Here is a 19,273-nt window from a genome sequence, read left to right on the forward strand (position 1 = left end):
AAATGTTATTATTTCTTTGATCCAACTCGATACATTAATAGTTATGGTTGTCTTCTCTACTACTGAATCTTGGGATTTGGAAATAATGTATAGGTAATAGAGTAAAGATTTTATTATATAAATCTTTTCAATTTATTGCAAAACATAGAGAGACATAAAAACGTATATATACTACTTAAACTTTTCTTTTGTTTCATCCATTTAAAATGCACCAATACATATTTTCAAGTGAACAAGCATATTGTCGTCTCTGCAGATGATACCAAAAATTTTTATCACAATTGAAAAATTAAGGTATTGATAATCAGTGAGATTAATAAAAAGCGTGCATAATATTTGTTTACATTAATAAGCAATCAAAAGTTTCATTGATGAAATAATACAATTATTATAATAAATAATCGGTACGAAAAAATTAATTGAATAGCGCACAAAGTCAACCGATATTATATAGCATATTATAAAATTTTATATATTTAAATTATAAAATTGATTTATTTTTCTTATATTAAAATTAGAATGATTTCTTCACCTATGTGAATAAAATATTTTACAAAAGTAATAGTAATCATTTGTCGGTTGACTTATAAAAAATAAATTAATAATTAATAATTTAATTTTAATCCGCGGTAGCAAATTATCTATTTTTTTTTTCAATAAAAACGAATGTTTTTTTAAAAAATCGATTATTTTTAAATTTGATATATGTAAAAATATTAGCAAGATCACGCTAAAAAATTATATATACGAATATAATATACATTATATGTCACATATCGTTTTTATTCACGATATTTCTGATGTCAACGGTCAATTTTAAGCCAAACAAGATCTCTTCAATAAAAAGACCGATCTTCCAAACGTAAAAAAATTAGCAATAATCGACGAGAAATGTATAGTCATTTTCAGCGATCGATATGTAATTGCAGTCTGGCAATTGCCGTTAGATTTTGATGACTGGATTGATATTACGAAAGGATGTAAATTCGTCATTTCATCATTTCATAAATCACGAACAAATTTTTTTTTTAAATTTGCGCGCTCTCCCTCCCCCTCCCATTTCTTTCATAACTTTTTTACCGACTAATTAGCTAAATATTCACATTCGTAGAAAGCTCTTAATCTTAAAATCGCTATAAATTTTAATCCCTGTGTAATTCTGTATTAACACTTAAAGCTAGGAACCTACATATTTATAAACATAGGGAAACGATTCTCGGCTCAGCACTGTACATATGTAATACCCACAAAAGGCAACATAATATAACGCAATGGATCGCAACGCAATGCAACGAAGCGGTTGCTATGTGCTGCTTTTCGTATCATTCAAACTCGTCGTGTTATTGACTCGATGCAACAGGTCTTTCGTTGTATAAGTGGTCGTCGAGTTAGCATTATTGCTGATTGACTCGGTATCGATAGAAACAATAGGAATATCGTTCGAAAAATGAACAGAAACAGTGTTCGTTTCACTAACTCGTAAACTTTGGTGATGCGCACTGTAATTGTCAAGAAAACATCAGAGACCCGATTGAGGAGGTTGATGAGTGTTCCAAGGTACATCCGCGATTGCAGGTGGCATGCTCGCTTGATTGTGCATGGCACGCGGTGCTCTCATAATTTCATCCGCGGGCGGACAGTGAGGTCGAGGACCAGGTTCTGGAGTATAGGTGAACGTCAGACCAGTTGCATAGATGATACCATCGTTGCGAACTAACGAGACAGGTACCTGAGTTGGTTGTCGTACCCAAAGCCATTCGCCCCTAAACTGTGATATGTCTGGTACTACGCAAAGCATGCTTTCTTGACATCTGTACATAGTTTCTGCTTCCACATCCCCAAACCACACCTGAAGATTAGGCGTAAAATTATCTCCAGTCAATTCAAGCATTGCAACGTCCCCGCCACCGTTCAAGTGCAAGCTGTGGACCAATGGTACTGGCGTCACTGGTGATCTAACAGGACCCATACCCTCAAAAAATTGATATTCTGCCTTGTCGGTGCTAATTATCGTCCAACAGGCACCATCGTTTATCATCTCTTTGTTTGCTTCTTTTGGACAAGGAGTAGCCTGAAATTGGATAATACGTTCCTGAGACAAACAGAGATACATGTGATCCGTGTCTTTCATATAGAAGGCGCATTTATGCAGCTGCGAAACGGGATCATCAGCCTCTAGACTAGCCATTTGTTTGTCCACTTTTCGAATTACCAGACGTGGAAGCGCCATTCCCGTTACAGAACATACCAATTTCACTGTACTACCGTAATGTACGTAACCATCTCGTACTTGAAACTCTTCCGACTCACTCTCGTTATCGTCCAATAGGTGTATAGTAAATGCACCCCACTGCGTAGAACTCGCATGAAAATTTCCGTTCTCTACGTGAAGATAACGCGTACTAACCGTTTGAGATCGTAACCGATTGAATAGTGCAACCTTTGTTCCGCTCGCTATACACAGATCAGCGTTTTTTAAAGATTGTTTTTTCTTCGACGGTTTCGAGATCACTTTGATTCTTTTACTATGAAACACACCGATATCATGTCCGCTACCATAAAACATTTTCACCGAAAGCATAAAATGCTTTCTCTTATCCGAGTCCGAAATATAAAGTGTCTTTGCCGCGCAATACTGTTTACCATTGTTCAAATCGAGCTGTTGCATGTCTTGGTCGGAATTACCGATTCCGATGAACGCGCACAGTTGGGCGGACTGCTCGCTCTCTCCTTCTCGAAGCATCTGTTCCTGACGCATTCTCCATCCATCTCCAAACAAATAGATACACGGTGGAGGACAGAAGAATCGTTTTTCGTTACCATACGACTTTTGCGCAACCTTCGCATGAAGGATTACAATAACCATGTCGCTTCTATCGCGCAAATACCGTTCCATTGCTTCGCGTGTCAACCTTTGATCTTGGTGATCCGGTCTATAAACACCGGATCCGAATCGAGGGTAAACTGACATAACCGAAGTCGGCGAAGGAGGAGACTGCATTCCATGTGCCATCGTGGGCAAACCAAACTGGTGTGGCATATTTAACCTTCACTTCGATTCTCTCGACTATACAATAGAGTTGTTAGGTTGCTTGCAGATTATCCTTGTCATCTATGCATGTCATAATTATCTCTGCCCCTTTACCTGAAATACATTACATTATAACCAATTACAATCAATATTATTTTTCATCATTTATCATCTATCATTCTATCATTCTATCATTATTTATCTTTTTAAATTTTATATTGCTTAAATATTAAAAGAGTAAAAATATTATCAAGTCAAATTCAAATGAAATATATAAATATAAATATATTATATATATATATATATATATATATATATATATATTATTATAATTTATTAGTCTAAATATTAGAATAGTATATAAAAAGATATAATAATATTATGATATAAAATAAATATTGATTTTTTACTATGTATATTTGGATAAGCATAAAATCATTCAGTTTTGTTCATTTAAGAGCTTAGTGTGGGAAAGATTTTTGTTTTTTTACAATGCAAGATATAATTAACGTAAGGTATCTTTCTTTAAACGAGCTACTAAGAATTGTTAGTCTTAGTACAGGAAAGAGGAAATGTACATATATACTGTGGGAACCAAGCTGAGCTCATTTTTCCTGCATGAATTAAATCACCCTTGTTCGTTGTGTCTATACAATTATATCTATGTATTTGTAAATATAAAGATGTTCGCTGATTAATTTTATCTATTAAAATAATTTTTTCAAATATATTTTAATTTTCGAATATCATAACTATTATTAAATTAAATTATACATTTTCATAAATTTTATAAAACAAGAAAATCACAATAACATTATAAAAAATGAAAAACTATTCCTAATAAAATAAAAATTACAATGCTAATTGTTTGATATAAGTTACGTATACTTAATTAAATGCATAGTGAATAAAATTACAAATACATCTTTTCATGTGAAACTGCAGACAAACTATTTTTGTATTGTAAGTATTATAAAAACTTATATTACTTTACAAATGACAAGATGATTTAAACTTCATATATGTACATATAAAGTATTATATAAAGTATTATATGCACATATATAATTTTAGACTATAGAAAAAAATAAAGAATGATATTCTTGTACAGATTTTCTTATTAAAGAACATTATGAAAATGAAAAATTTAAATTTTTTTTATATTTGATTTAATGACAGAAATTCAATATTATGATTATCCATCATAAATTTTTTTAATTTCATAAATAAATTAGTAATATTTATAAATAAAAAATCCATATATATATTTTAATTAATATTTAAAAAACTGTTTATTTACTTTTTTGATGCAAAGGTTACACCGAACAAAAAACAGGTTACGTTTTTAATATTTACCTTATTTTTCAACTCGATTCGAAACATAAATCCCAATGCATTTTTTTAAATTATTATTAGTTATTCACAAGTATCACATTATTCCTCGATTCTTCACCATTCGCAAATCCTTTTGCGTCCTCGTCACCTATTCTCCCTAATCCATTCAAAAAACACCTGTTCACTTTCCGAATTTTCCGAACAGTCTTACCAACTCACAGAAGTGGTTTAACCGCGCGCGCCACTTTAAATCCAAAATACTATTTCAAAATTCCGCTTGAAATTAATTATAATTACAGTTGGATACACATTGTTTTGTTACCTTATTCTGGTCTATCTTTTTCTATTCTCGTTATTTTCAATTAAACAACGAACGATAAATTCATTTTGACAAATCTTCAAAGAAACGTTAATAGAACTTACTCCTACAATATTCGCCGAGTAACTAAGTTCGAAACGATAACGTAGAGTTATTACTACCCGCGTAAGTGGCTCGAACAGGTATGTATTAATAAGGGGTATCTATAAAACCCTTGATATTAATGCAATTATTATTCACTTAAATATTTAAATCGCATGTTTCTTTGTTTTTTTTTTTTTTTAGTAATAAATATAAAATTTAAATTTTCAATGTGAAGAAATAAAAAGAAATACTGAATAACAAAAGAAAAAGAAAATTAAATATTATTCCATTTTAATCAAATATTTTATCAAATTATATTTTACATTTTACATAAAATAAAAATATGAATATATTATTTTTAACTTATTTAAAAAATATTTATAAAATTTTAATCAAAAAAATTTCAAGAAATTGGAATAGTTACGTTACTGAACTGTTGATTCTATTGTTTTACTGTTGTACAATGGCCTGGTCGACCCAAGCGCCTCCAGTTTCCCTTCTTGTTCCCCACCTGACGTGAGCTACACCCCTCTACTCCGTACGTGCCGTGGAATTGCTGCCGCAAAAGGATGTTGGGGTTACCCTGGGGGGCGTGGGAAAAACCTGCTGTGGGAAAGAGTGGGTGGCCTCTACCTCACTTCACTTCTCTCATGATGACGATACGATATACATATACATTATGTTTACGAGTGTGTATATGCGCATAGCTAGACAAGCTATACACAACTATATATTTCACATATCGCGTTAGATAGTTGTATTCGAGTCACACGAATGGCCATCAGCCTGATACTGCGTAATATAGGACGAGTATGCGTGGATAGACAAATTAACGTTATAAGCTTACCTTTTATTGCATCGAAAGCCTAGATTTTCAATTAAATATAATTTTATATTGGCAAGCATTATTGTTAAAAACATATATCATATATCTTTATAGGTTTTGTCTATTTAAATCATTTATAATCTATTTTCGATATATTTTATATACATATATAGAAATTTTTAGAAAATTTTATATAAGTTTAAATAATTTTTTTAATTCGTTATTAGAAATTAGTCAATTGTAATAATTATTTTTATGTTAAATATAATGTTATTTATTTTATATATAAAAAGTTTCATTTAATATTATTTAATCAAATAATAAATTTGATAAAATTATGTTTTTTATTTGTAAATATAAATATAACAGTTTGTAAAAGTACAATTTCAAATAAGATAATTTAATTATCAGGAAATATTATTACTTTATGATAATTGAAATATATATATGATTAAAATATTTTTTTTCTTACAATTTTTAAAATATATTACAAATTTTGAACATACTACATCATATACAAATATAAATGTAGTACATAGGAATAATGATAGTACATATGAATAATATATATGAATATATTATTTTGATCAGCTGACTTAAGCTGGCTAGCTAACTGTTCTACTGCGACATCTGTAAGCATGATTATAAGGATTCGAATCGTTGAAAAATTAAAACTATATAAAAAATAAGTAACGTAATGATTCTTTTATATATTTAATTTAATGATTCTTACATATAAAGTTAATATATATTTTATCCATAAGTAAGTATTTTCACAATATTTTGTATTATTTTGTGTTTTATATATAATATATAATTATAATTTAGGTTATAAATAAAATGAAATATACTCTATATTATAAATAATTATTATTTTAATTTCTAATTTCAAATATTCTAATTTATAAACGAATTCTGTACTTAGAATATAAAAGATAATCTTTGTATTTTCATAATCTTCAATATAATAGTTTTATTAAATAAATATCGTGCATATTATGTATATATTAATCGAAGAATATTTAATTTATGTTATCAATATAATATAATTTTATAATTTATTATAGGTTTTATTATAGGTTGTCTTAAATAATGGGTGTTCATGGTTTATGGCGTTTGGTTAATGCAACAGGAAAAGAAGTACCTTTGGAAACATTGGAAGGAAAAATCTTAGCTATTGGTAAAAAAATTTTAATATTAATAATTTATTATATTAATACAGTATACTTTATATATTATAATAATATAATATAATATAATATACTTACAATAATAATATAATATACTTACAATTAATGTCTATTTATAATATAATTAACATTTTATGATTCTTATATAGATATATCAATATGGATGCACCAAGTAATACAAGGATATCAAGATCGTTTTGGTAACCCAAAACCCAATGCTCATCTTATTGGTTTATTTCATAGAATCTGCAAACTTTTGTATTATAAAATTAAACCAGTCTTTGTTTTTGATGGAGGTGTACCAATGCTTAAAAAAGATACAATTGTAAATATACTTTTAATTAAATCTTGATTTTTTAAAAATATAAATTAAAATAATATTTATTAAAAATATCATATAATTAAAAATATCAATTATAGATATTCATAAAATATAATTAGTTAATTTCATTTAACTTTCTAATTATCTAAGTTATTGTATATTTCAATATTACATACATTGTATATGCATGCATTAATGAAACTGTACTTTTATCTTGATTATAATATTGTCTGTATATAATTAGTTTACTGTGGGAACCAGGTAGTGAGAAAAGAGGTTCTTATTCCTTTGTGTTCACAGGCTTTACGCAGGAAACAGAAATCTATGGCCAAGAATAAAGCCCAACAGATGAGGACAGAATTAATAAATAATTTAATAAAACATTCTACAGTAAAAACAGCACTTAACACTGAGAATATTACAAATGAATCTTCTGAAGTAATTATAAATTTACAAAATAAACAAACTGTGGATGATATATTTAAATTACCAAATATGCCAAGCACAAGTAAAGCAGAATCAAGTTCTAACGATATTTATGATTCTTTTTCTGATTCTTCTGATGAATTGAGTCCGCGTAAACAAACAAAATGGATTGGGAATATTCATAATGTAGATGTAACTAGCGCTGAATTTAAAGATTTACCAGCTGACGTGCGTTATGAAATTCTAACTGATTTGAAAGAAACAAGAAAGCAAAGTTCATGGGGACGTTTGCATGAGATGCCTGAAGTATGTATTTTTATTCAAGAATGTAAATATTTTGAATTTACTTCAATATTTATATGATATATTTTTATTTAGGAATCAAATGAATTTTCTGGTTTCCAAATGAAACGTTTGTTAAAAAGAAGACTAGTACAACAAAGTTTGGAAAATGCAGAAAAGGAAATGGGAGGAAAAACACTTACATTAGAAGAATTAGATAAATTATTAAAAGAACAAGGGATACCTACAGATATTCAAAATTATACCCATCGCATCGCTGCAGACAATACAACTAGATTAATTTATATTAGTGGTATTTTATAAATTTTTATTATTGAAATCGAAACTAATTCCTTTTTATTCGTTTCTTTATCCTTATAAATTTTATATTCTAGATAAAAATGCATACTTTAAAAACAAAAACAATGTTAATTCAAATAACGAAAATGTACAGAATAATGAACATGAAATAGATAAAGTTATTGCTGGGCCTAGTAAATCTACATCGATTCGTGATGATATAAATGAATATGAACTTAATGATGATTGGGACAGCGATATTGAAATAACAGCTAAAAATAAATTCACAAGTGAAAAGAATAACGATACAGAATCGGAAACAGAATCAAGAGAATCACGAACATTATCGAAAAAATATTTGAAATCAAATATCTCGAATCCTGCATTGACATATATGTTAGAATATAGCAGATTGACAGAAAAGCAAATTCATGCTCTTCTTGAAAATAATGGAGAAATGTGTAAAAACGTTGAAAATGCTTCAAGAATATCAGAACAAACTGATTCACATAAAATAGATAATTGTGACGATAAAAGTAATTTTTTAAATGCGCAAAATTTAAATCCAGAGTCTGAAAACGAAAATTGTACAAATGTAGAATTAATTGACGAATCAAAAATATTATCAGAAACAAATACTGAAACAAACATAAATTTATCTCCTATTAAAATTGCGAACATTTCAAACGAAGCACAATTTGAATCAAAAACTGAAACAATAATTAGTTCAACAGATTCAGATTCAGATGATTTTGTAGAAATTAAAGATATACCAGCATCAAAAGAGAATACTATTGTTAATAATTATGTTTCACAACAAAGTATTCAAATAACATTTAAATCCGATGAAAAAGTAGAAGATGATATGTTTGCAGATATATTTGAAACATCAAATAACAAATTAAACTTGGATAAAGAAACATCTAAAAATAAAATTACTTTTGAAAAAGAAGTTGTAGAATCGACAGAGAATCAAATTAAGGATAATCAATTATTTAATGCAAAGAAATTTGATAATATCAATAAGCAATCAGATATCAACATTGATCCGAATATTTTAAACACAAATGTACAATTAAAAGAAAATCAAATAGAAAACAAAACTAACATTGAAAAAATGACAAATGTTTCAAAGAATAATGTAGAAAATACAAATATTAAAGATAATACAAATATTAATGCATTATCAAATCCTATAGAAAAAATAAGTCCTATACCTATGAATGAAAATAAATTACTATCTTTACAAGTAAGTAAGAATATGCATAGATTAGATGATCACATATACGCAAATATTTTATTATTAAAATATTTCTTTTTTAATTTCAGGCCCAACTAGAGGATAAACAAACAGAATTAATTGCAAATATTGGTAAATTAGAAAGACAAGGTATCGATATTTCTGATCAAATACGAATCGAAGCTCAGGTATTATGTTATAATAAAATTTTAATAAATAAATAAATTAATGAATTTAATAAATTATTAATAAATTCATTTATTTTTTATTTTTTTCAACATAATATCTATAGGAACTATTACGATTATTTGGAGTACCATATTTAGTAGCACCCATGGAAGCAGAAGCGCAATGCGCATATTTAGAACAAATTCATCTTACCGATGGTACAATTACAGATGATTCGGATATTTGGCTGTTTGGAGGAGAATGTGTTTATAAAAATTTTTTTAACAACAATAAAAAAGTTCTTGAATTTCGTGCTTGTGACATACAACGTTATTTTAGTAAGTCTATTATTATCTTTTTAATTAAAATTAAAAAAATATATACTTGTATTTAAATTAGTGTTTATTTGTTTTAGAATTAACGCGAAATGAAATGATACGTCTTGCCCTCTTAGTTGGGAGCGATTATACTACAGGTTTGACTGGTATTGGCCCTGTTACTGCTTTAGAAATATTAGCAGCATTTCCTTCAGAAGGTGACAATTTATTACAAGGCTTAGTAAATTTTTGTTCTTGGATCGAAAATGGTAAAGCTTCTGCTCCTGGAAAAACGAGTTTACGAACCAAATTACAAAATTTAAAAATTCAAAAAGGTATACATGTAACTTCTCTTATTATTACATCTTATAAAATACATTATTGTTTTTATCTACAGGTTTTCCAAGTCAAGCTGTTGTTCAAGCATATCTTTCACCAATGGTGGACGAATCAAAAGAAACTTTCACTTGGGGTAAACCTAATCTTGTATTTTTAGGCGATTACGCAAAACAAAAATTTGGTTGGGACAACGATAAATATAACAAAACTATATTACCGGTAATGAAAAAATTAACAGAGAAGCAAATCCAAAATAGAATAGAAGAATATTTTAAAATGCAAACTATTCCAAAATCAATTGAAGTAAATTTAAGCCAACGAATACAGAAAGCTGTGCAAAAATTAAATACCGATGATATACAAGATTTTAAACACATTGTTGAAAAAATGGAATCATTGACGAAACAAAAATCTTCGAACAAAAATCAAAAGAAAAGGAAGGAATTGAAAAATGAACAAACTTTGACTGATAGCGCTAAACCTAAAATTTTTTCTGTTTCTACTTTTAACGAAAAAAATGTCGATGAATATATTCCGCAAAGAGAACATGATAAAGCAAATGCTTTAAAAAATAAATTACATGCGATTGAGGTACTTCGAAAATCTAAACAAGGATTATACAAAACGAAAAAAATAAAGCGTTATATACGAAAAATAAAGAGAGAAGCTGAACTTTCAGAAAGTGATAGTAGTAGTTCATAATTTTATTTAAATATATTATATTATTTTATTTTAATGTAATTTTAATGTAAATTTAATTATTATATCGAACGATACGATCTTAAAATTATTTTTATTTATTAAAAATTAAATGAAATTTTGTATATTTTTTTAAGATAAATTATTATTATACACATAGCATTTATTTTACATTTAAATTTACACCTTTAGCAAATAGTTTTACATATAACAATATTAATATTACTTGATACTTATATTTCTCGAATATTTTAAAAAAAATTAATTTAAAATTTATTTTATTTCGATATATGTATGTGTATATAACACACTAATACTTCTTATTTTAGTAACTTTTTAAGATTCTATTGTCATATTTCTTTGATTAAAGAATTATTATTTATTATAGAATATAGATATACACTAGGATGCGGCATTTATAAGACTCGCAACGATCATTTGAGACAGTTACAGTAGTTTCATAGCGAGATCGTACGATTATATGCATTGCATTATTAGAAAGGTAAATTAATTTTTTATCACAACAATGTCGTATCACTTGCATATATCGCAACATTATTTCTTATCTATGCACTGAGTCATTTTATTTGCTATTTTGTTCATGGATAAAAAAAACTTAAATAATTGTTTAAAAACCAGCAGTTTTTCCTTCTCTTCGAAAATCCGAACTAGCAAATATTTGTCCATTTTGTTTAGATATAGCCGTAATTGCACTACCAATCCCCGTATAAGCTGTAATATTATGTCCAATATTCGATAAATAATTTAATATATCTGTAGAAAATCCTTGTTCATATTGAACAATCATTGGTAATAGCTATAATTTGAAAAAATTTATAATTAATTAGAAATATATAATGCATCAGACGAATCGAAATTTGATCTTACTTGATGATGAATTCTAGGTACATCAACAGCTTGTTTTATATCATATCCTGACCAAAGATTTAATATCATTGCTGTTGCAATTGAGGTGGTGATTTTAGTTCCACCTGCAGCACCAATTACTAAGCGGACATGTTCATCTTCATCTACCTTTATAAAAAAAGAAAAAATGAAAAAAAAATCAAATATTGATTTTAATATATATATATATACCTATATAATATTATCTCTTCATTTGCAAAGTGTATGCTTACAACAATTGTCGGGCTCATAGAACTCAAAGGTCTTTTTCCAGGTTTAATAAAATTTGCTGGCGAAGGTGGTACACCGAATGCATTAGTTATATTTGGGGAGCTAAAATCATCCATTTCATCGTTAAATATTATGCCAGTCGATTCTGAACGTATCATTGCCCCAAAACTGTCAAATTAATAATTGAAATTAAGAAGATGTATCTTTTTTTTTTTTTTTTTTTTTTGCTTATATAAATATACGCGTTTTCAAAATTGATATTTATTTTTTGAAAATCGAGATCGAAATTATTATAATGCAACTTGACTAACACTTGATTTATCGTTGATGTAACAGATACAGCAGATCCATCGGGAGCCAAAACGGAGACGTGAGACGTTCCTGAATCGTCTGGTGGAACAGTAATAGCACCATAATAAGTCGGATCGTTACTTGTCTCGTTTATTTTAATTTTTTTTCGAATCATATTTGCATAATCGACAGACGTCAAGTTATTAAATACTTGGGCTGGAAAAAAAATTATCAATTATGATAATTTATCATTAATCAAAGAAGAAATATTTTTTTAATAAAATTTTGTTAATAAAAGAAAATTAAGATAAGATTTAAGAATAAACCTAGTAAATGTATTAACTGCGATAAGTATCATCATATCATCATTAACTCTATTCTTGTTTGTTTCCATGACAAATGAACTGATTCTAAATTTGCTCTTATCGCATACTCTTATCTAAAGTAATTTAAATTGATGTTCAAATGATTTATTACGTAACTAATAAAAATTGTTTTTTACTTGTATGTATACTTATCACATGTAACAGTGAGTATGCAATGATAACATAAATTGCCGACTCACTAATGTTAGTGAAATCAGGATCAGCTAATTTCGTTCTTTTAGCATAAGCCCATTTAAATGTCTCGATAATATTCTGCCATGTAATTCTGTTGTCCTTATTTGGAATTGTACCGTTGAGAACATTCATAATAAAAGTTAACAGCGCTCCTGAACCAGGTGGCGGTGCTGTATAGATGGTTAAATTCCCGATCGTTGATTTAATCGGTTTCTTCCATTTCACTCTGTAACACGTACATTCCTATATATATATACACATATTTCGTAACTTTAATCGCCTTTAGAAGATTTATGAAAAAATTCATGCGTACTTATAATTTACGAAATCCTCCCTCTTTATGATACCTTTGAAAGCACTGATCTCTTTGACTAAATTATCAGTCATATTACCATTGTAAAATATATCGGGCCCATTATTCGCGATCAATTTTAACGTTTCTGCCAAACGTGGTCTTTTTATTCTATCGCCTACCTAAAACAAACGAAATTCTATATCGTTCTCGATCGTAAGGTCGTGAAATATAGGAAAGAGAGAGAGAGAGAGAGAGAGAAACATAAACATCCACCTTCCACAACGAATTGGTAGTAGGATTTATAAGGATTTCGGCCAACGATTTTTCCGCCCTTATTGAAGATTCTTTACTGCTCAAATATGACTCCAAATATTTAGTCACGATAGATCCAGTGCCGCATAGAGAAATAATTGGCTGGAATAGGTCGAACCATTTCAATTTCCCATATTTCTTATGGGCCTCCCAATACCCGAGAAGTTCGCCCGGTACTGCAACGGCCAAGCCGCCTTGGTAGGGCGATATTAATATTGGCGTTAAACATATGCGTGCGTGATAATGATAAAAAAAAAGATGTTAACATTTTTACCAAACATGGCTAATTGAGGATCTCCGTGAAACATGTTCTCGTTTGCCTCGGATGGAGCGACCTCCCTTGCATCCAAGTAATCGGCAGTTTTCGTAGATGCATCCCAAATGGTCATTAAAAATCCACCGCCCAATCCCATACTTTGATCCAATTCAAATGAAACGTGTGGGGCAACGATTGGATAAATATTAGAAAATTAATACATACGGGATGCGCATGCGTAAGATGGATAAACGAAACTTTTTAATTTTACCTATGTAGAGATGCAACACCCTCGCATAAGAGCGCGGCAATAGCCGCATCGACTGCCGATCCACCTTTATTTAACATGCCGACACCTATCTCGGCGCATTCTTGACCGTGTGTGGACACTGCAGCCTTTTCAAAAGCAAACCAACGTCGTCGATACGCAAAAAAAAAAAAATGAAAAAAAGAAAAAAAAAAGAAAAATCACTTGGAACAGGTATACACGATACGATGAATGCGGTTATTATAAATTATTATTTTTCTCCAAAAAAAAAAAAAAAATAAATCTCATTTAATCAATCATTTTGATCGATAGTTTACCTTTTTGTATCTTCCAAAGTACGAGTTTCCATTAGAGATCGTTTCTGTATTATTAACGAATAATACGATTATTATCGTAAGGACCATAATTAGAATTGTAGCGATGCTCACCCCAAATATTAGAAGCTTCTTTTTCTTTAATCTTCATGGAAAAAAATTGCGTTAGAAACTGTCCGGTTCCAAAACAATTTGTAAGGAAAATATTTTGTTGATAACATCTTTTTTTATTGTGATTATATTTGTACAGTTTACGTTTACCTCTGAACCTCGATAAAAACTGATCGCCTTTGTTTTTTTTTTCTTTTTTCTTTTTTTTTTTCTTTTCTTTAATTTAAATGAACGAAACGAACAATTGCTCTGATCGTATTTACTTCGTATTTACTATATTTACTTGTATCTATGTCGTATTCCATGTCGATCGCTTCGATTGTAACGTGAAATTAATACAATATATATTATAATAGAATATAATAGAATATATATATATATATTGTATATATATATATATATATATATTGCCTATTTAAGTAATTAAAAAATATTCGATAAAGAAAATCAATTATTTGAAATAATGAAAATGACCGTGACGTTTTCTATTTTAAAAAATTATGTAAGTAAAAAAAATATTTTTTTTTCTATCTTGAAGCAATGATTGATATTTATCATAGATATATGATATAGCAATTAATTGTAAAATATAAGACGTATATATTACGATAACTTCCTCGATGAGTTTAATTTAAGGATATGATGAAATCGAAGAGTATTATTATTAAATATTAACGTCAATCGGTAAATTCCATAAAGCTTCGAAATTTTCAAAATGAAAATATTCTGCTCGATTTTTTTTCTTCCTTTTTTCTTTCGAAGAAATCTTTGTAATTGAGATTTGTTTCAAATTGTTTAATTTAGTTATATAAAATATATGATAAACTTTATTATATAATGATTTTATGCTACATAAATGTTTGTATATTTTTTTTTTATAAATATTATTACACAATTATCCGTTTAAGAAAAATAACATTTTTTTCGTTAAAAACGATCCAAAGATTATGCGAATAACTTTCATCGAAAAGTTGTATATCGTTTTCACAACAATCGAGTTGTTGAAAAATATAAATGAAAAAAGTATTATTGTTTTTATTGTCGTAGAAAATATGAAAAGTGAAAGTATCTTTACGAACCCGATCATGTTGCTTGAACAAATGGGAACAGAGAGCTCTCAACCTTGACTAAACCTTTCAGCAAGTCGATCGGCGCGTTTTATAGCTACAATACAGATTCTATTTATTTATCCCCACTCTTATCACACGTACGCAATATCAAATGCTTCTAATTCCTCCATTTATTTTGAAAGCAATATCCTACTTAGTATTTTTATTAAAATCGGTTATCAATATCGATTTATATATAAATACATAAATCGGTATAGAATATAACAAATAGAATAAACGGTGAGGCAGACGTATTGTTTATTCGTTTTTATTGTTCTCATATAAGAAATAAAAAAATAGAAACAATTTTTTTCGTATAATAGAAATATTTGTTTAATTTTTTGTTATATAATATATATATATATGGATGTTTAAATAATTCTATATTTTTATTCTATATTATACTTCTCATTCGTATCCTTTGATTTTCACACATAATTATTGTTTGTCAATTTTATAAATTATTAAGAATTCAAATAAATTACAAAGATTCGAGATGTAGAAATCATTTTTCAAAAATTGTTTATATTTTTTGGCTGAAAAAATAGAAGAAAAATAAGATTATTGAATTCTATTTTACACATTTATTTCTATTTTAAATAATCTGTTTTTTAAATTATCTTTAAATAATTCTATCTTTTTTTGATTTTATATATTTTTTTATTGATTTTTATACGCGCAAAATTATACACTCGTTTAACTTAGTCAATTCTATAAGTTATTAAGAATTCAAATAAATCATTAAGATTCAAAGTACAGAAATTGAAAAAGCGTTTATATTTTTTATTTTAAAAAATTAAAAATATGATTAAATGTAATTCTATTTTAAATATTTTTATATTTACAATTTTTGTGAAAAAAAAGTAAAATTATATCTTTATTTTATTTTTTGAAAAAATAAACAGTATAAAACGTTACGTTACGATAATTATGAAAATATTAACATGTATTACCCTCTATCGGTAAGTCTTAGAACCAAGCTTCCGAATGAGTAGCGATCATTTTGAAAAACGGCGAAGTCATTTCGTGAGCAGTGCAAGGAAGGTATACTTTCAAAAAATTTGACAGAATGACAGCAAGGTACGATAGAGCTATTACGGTATTTTCACCAGATGGACATTTGCTACAAGTAGAATATGCACAAGAAGCTGTCAGAAAAGGTTCTTCTGCGGTATGATTATATATTTTATCTAACCTCTTTTGTGTTTGCGATAAATTGTTCAACATTTTCTATATTTTTGCATTAACATTACATTATTCATATATCATGATATGATATAACATGAAACTTTATTAATATGAAACAAAATAACATTAAATGCATTTAATAATCGATATTACAAATCAAATGCAAAATGATTTTTATATTTTATAACATTTTTTTTTGAAATAATAATATTAATGATTTAATTATACAGGTTGGCGTTCGTGGGAATGATGTAGTCGTTTTAGGCGTTGAAAAAAAATCTATTGCAAAACTTCAAGAGGAACGAACAGTTCGTAAGATATGTCTTTTAGATGAACATGTTGTAATGGCATTTGCAGGTTTGTTTATAAATATTATTAAAATATATTATATAAATAATTAGTATAATTAATAAATTATTATATGTATTTTATTTTTTTTTTCAAGGTTTAACAGCAGATGCAAGAGTATTAATTAATCGTGCGCAAGTAGAGTGTCAGAGTCATAGATTAACTGTGGAAGATCCGGTTACATTGGAATATATAACTAGATACATTGCAGGTAAATATATATATTCTATTATTTTTTCCTATTAAATATATATATATATATATATATATACTCATAAAATATTATTCACTTTTAGGTTTAAAACAAAAATATACACAAAGTAATGGTAGAAGACCTTTTGGAATATCGTGTCTTTTAGCTGGGTTCGATTATGATGGTGTTCCACATTTATATCAAACAGAACCTTCAGGCATTTATTATGAGTGGAAGGTATATTATGTTCAGATATTGTTTGTTAATTAAAAAAAGAAGAAAAAGAAAAAATTTATTTTCTCTTTCTAAGGCAAATGCAACAGGTCGAAATGCTAAAACAGTTCATGAATTTTTACAAAAATATTATACACCAGAAGAAGTAGCAACTGAAAAGGGAACAATAAAATTAGCTATCAGAGCTTTATTAGAAGTAGTACAATCAGGAAGAAAAAATTTAGAAATCGCAGTAATGAGACGTGGTCAACCTTTACAGGTATAAATTCGAAAATTTATTTATTTATAATATTCTTCGAACGATTCATTTTGAAACATTTTTTATATCATAGATGTTAGACTTAGATACTATTGGAGAATATGTCACTGAAATTGAAAGGGAAAAAGAAGCAGAAGCTGAAAAGAAGAAACAAAAAAAGTGATCTTTACATGGAATTAAACTTATTATTCAATTATTGGTATTTTGCATAAAATAAATATAAAACACATGAATACAAAATCTTAAGATTCTTTTTATTTGTACTTTAAATGTTTTTTTAAATATAGATTTAAAATTTATACTGTTATATATATATATATATATATATATATAATAAGAAGATTATCTTTTTTTTTTATGTAATACAATTAAGATCAATAATAAATAATATATAAATTAAATTACAAAATTCTACGCATTATTTGTATTTGTTTTTAAATAATTACATTAATTATATATGTCCATTTTCAACGAATGAATACTAAAAATATTTTATTGTGTGTATTGAGGTGATAAAGATCTTCCGCGATGATTAAATATTTGAAATGAAGGAAGATTTCTCAATGTTTCCCAAGATTTATTTTCTAAATCTACAACTGCTCGAATTTCTTTGAAATCACCAGCAATATACATAACTCCATACATAACCAAAAATAAACTGATAATACCTTGTATTAAAATCTGTAAGAAAGATACATCATGAATTGCATATTTTTTTTATGTTAATTCTAAATATTAATACTTACATCAATTGGTAAAGTAATGAATTCTTGTTCTGTTATTCGTAAATATGAACGATCTATAAATTTCATTACAAAAGTTTAATCAAAATTTAAACAATTTAGCCAAGAAATATTAAAAAATATTCATTATACTTTTAATTGTAAAGATAATACATACGTTGAGCAGCTGAATATGCTGTATGCAATATTGATATCAATCCTATGAATGTCGTAAATTTGTGTAGAGTTGTTGCAGGCATTTTAATATTACAAAACAAATTTAATATTATAAAATAATATAATAAATATTGTAACAATATATATGTGTTAAACGATAATTATGATTTAATGCTCACAATAATAGTTCTTATACTATAAATTATAATAAACAAGGCTTGTTTTCATGTTATGAAGCAAGATATGATTGCTTTATTTATAAGTCTTTTTTTATTTTATACCGCGTTTCTAATTATTGTTTTCTCTTTTTTTTTTTTAATTATACTTAGATACGATTTTTTTAATTTATAAAATATTATAAGTCAAATTATAAGAAATCAATTATCTAGGAATTAATTTATCGTATAATATGAATTTACATTCTAAAAAATGTTTAAAGTTAGAATTAATAGTGTAGAAAAAAGAATGGAAAGTAAAAATATGAGAATTAGCACTATCTCCTAAGTGCATAGATAAAACTTGTAATAGATAAGGAGAGCAAATAATAAGAGAATTAAATAAAATAAGAATTGATTATCATTGCCATCTCTTGAATACTTTTGGAAAAATATCATTCGAAAG

General features: G+C 27.3%; 5 protein-coding genes across 19 annotated transcripts; 2 read left to right on the forward strand and 3 right to left on the reverse strand.

The window, feature by feature from the left end:
• Nucleotides 1-108: 108 nt before the first annotated feature.
• On the reverse strand, nucleotides 109-5,451 carry LOC107998764 (suppressor of hairless protein). Of its 4 annotated transcripts, XM_017058224.3 has the most exons (3): nucleotides 4,388-4,825; nucleotides 1,730-3,145; nucleotides 109-1,659 (listed from the first exon to the last, which is right to left on the reverse strand). In XM_017058224.3, exons 2-3 carry the CDS (start codon nucleotides 3,038-3,040, stop codon nucleotides 1,615-1,617), a joined length of 1,356 nt encoding a protein of 451 aa, XP_016913713.1. In that variant the 5' UTR covers nucleotides 3,041-3,145; nucleotides 4,388-4,825; the 3' UTR covers nucleotides 109-1,614. The 4 variants fall into 4 exon arrangements, with proteins under 4 accessions (XP_016913713.1, XP_061931488.1, XP_016913699.1 ...); XM_062075504.1 differs by lacking the exon at nucleotides 4,388-4,825 and adding an exon at nucleotides 5,204-5,451 and having other exon boundaries at nucleotides 109-3,145; XM_017058210.3 differs by lacking the exon at nucleotides 4,388-4,825 and adding an exon at nucleotides 5,194-5,423 and having other exon boundaries at nucleotides 109-3,145.
• An 86-nt stretch (nucleotides 5,452-5,537) lies between these two features.
• LOC107998733 (DNA excision repair protein ERCC-5) lies at nucleotides 5,538-11,037 on the forward strand. 2 transcript variants are annotated; one of them, XM_017058161.3, is made up of 11 exons: nucleotides 5,538-5,579; nucleotides 6,187-6,358; nucleotides 6,663-6,775; nucleotides 6,935-7,110; nucleotides 7,408-7,839; nucleotides 7,912-8,128; nucleotides 8,211-9,364; nucleotides 9,445-9,543; nucleotides 9,648-9,861; nucleotides 9,939-10,175; nucleotides 10,238-11,037. In XM_017058161.3, the coding sequence occupies exons 3-11, from the start codon at nucleotides 6,688-6,690 to the stop codon at nucleotides 10,879-10,881; spliced, it is 3,261 nt and encodes a 1,086-aa protein (XP_016913650.2). In that variant the 5' UTR covers nucleotides 5,538-5,579; nucleotides 6,187-6,358; nucleotides 6,663-6,687; the 3' UTR covers nucleotides 10,882-11,037. The 2 variants fall into 2 exon arrangements, with proteins under 2 accessions (XP_016913650.2, XP_061931477.1); XM_062075493.1 differs by lacking the exon at nucleotides 5,538-5,579 and having other exon boundaries at nucleotides 6,038-6,358; nucleotides 6,675-6,775.
• A 196-nt stretch (nucleotides 11,038-11,233) lies between these two features.
• On the reverse strand, nucleotides 11,234-15,633 carry LOC107998751 (glutathione hydrolase 1 proenzyme). Of its 11 annotated transcripts, none has more exons than XM_062075498.1 (12): nucleotides 15,502-15,562; nucleotides 14,426-14,456; nucleotides 14,315-14,358; nucleotides 14,001-14,125; nucleotides 13,748-13,887; nucleotides 13,435-13,667; nucleotides 13,180-13,340; nucleotides 12,809-13,092; nucleotides 12,327-12,522; nucleotides 12,018-12,183; nucleotides 11,767-11,913; nucleotides 11,234-11,695 (listed from the first exon to the last, which is right to left on the reverse strand). In XM_062075498.1, the coding sequence occupies exons 4-12, from the start codon at nucleotides 14,075-14,077 to the stop codon at nucleotides 11,507-11,509; spliced, it is 1,593 nt and encodes a 530-aa protein (XP_061931482.1). In that variant the 5' UTR covers nucleotides 14,078-14,125; nucleotides 14,315-14,358; nucleotides 14,426-14,456; nucleotides 15,502-15,562; the 3' UTR covers nucleotides 11,234-11,506. The 11 variants fall into 11 exon arrangements, with proteins under 11 accessions (XP_061931482.1, XP_061931484.1, XP_061931479.1 ...); XM_062075500.1 differs by having other exon boundaries at nucleotides 12,872-13,092; nucleotides 15,502-15,558; XM_062075495.1 differs by having other exon boundaries at nucleotides 12,872-13,092; nucleotides 14,315-14,456; nucleotides 15,502-15,632.
• An 874-nt stretch (nucleotides 15,634-16,507) lies between these two features.
• On the forward strand, nucleotides 16,508-17,993 carry LOC107998237 (proteasome subunit alpha type-7-1). The gene is made up of 6 exons (XM_017057424.3): nucleotides 16,508-16,702; nucleotides 16,950-17,076; nucleotides 17,165-17,278; nucleotides 17,364-17,497; nucleotides 17,571-17,753; nucleotides 17,827-17,993. The coding sequence occupies exons 1-6, from the start codon at nucleotides 16,601-16,603 to the stop codon at nucleotides 17,914-17,916; spliced, it is 750 nt and encodes a 249-aa protein (XP_016912913.1). The 5' UTR covers nucleotides 16,508-16,600; the 3' UTR covers nucleotides 17,917-17,993.
• LOC107998230 (ER membrane protein complex subunit 5) lies at nucleotides 17,987-19,228 on the reverse strand. The gene is made up of 3 exons (XM_017057410.3): nucleotides 18,654-19,228; nucleotides 18,500-18,552; nucleotides 17,987-18,434 (listed from the first exon to the last, which is right to left on the reverse strand). The coding sequence occupies exons 1-3, from the start codon at nucleotides 18,733-18,735 to the stop codon at nucleotides 18,246-18,248; spliced, it is 324 nt and encodes a 107-aa protein (XP_016912899.1). The 5' UTR covers nucleotides 18,736-19,228; the 3' UTR covers nucleotides 17,987-18,245.
• Nucleotides 19,229-19,273: the final 45 nt, after the last annotated feature.

The sequence above is a fragment of the Apis cerana genome, linkage group LG5 (assembly GCF_029169275.1).
Source record: "Apis cerana isolate GH-2021 linkage group LG5, AcerK_1.0, whole genome shotgun sequence".
Taxonomy (NCBI): domain Eukaryota; kingdom Metazoa; phylum Arthropoda; class Insecta; order Hymenoptera; family Apidae; genus Apis; species Apis cerana.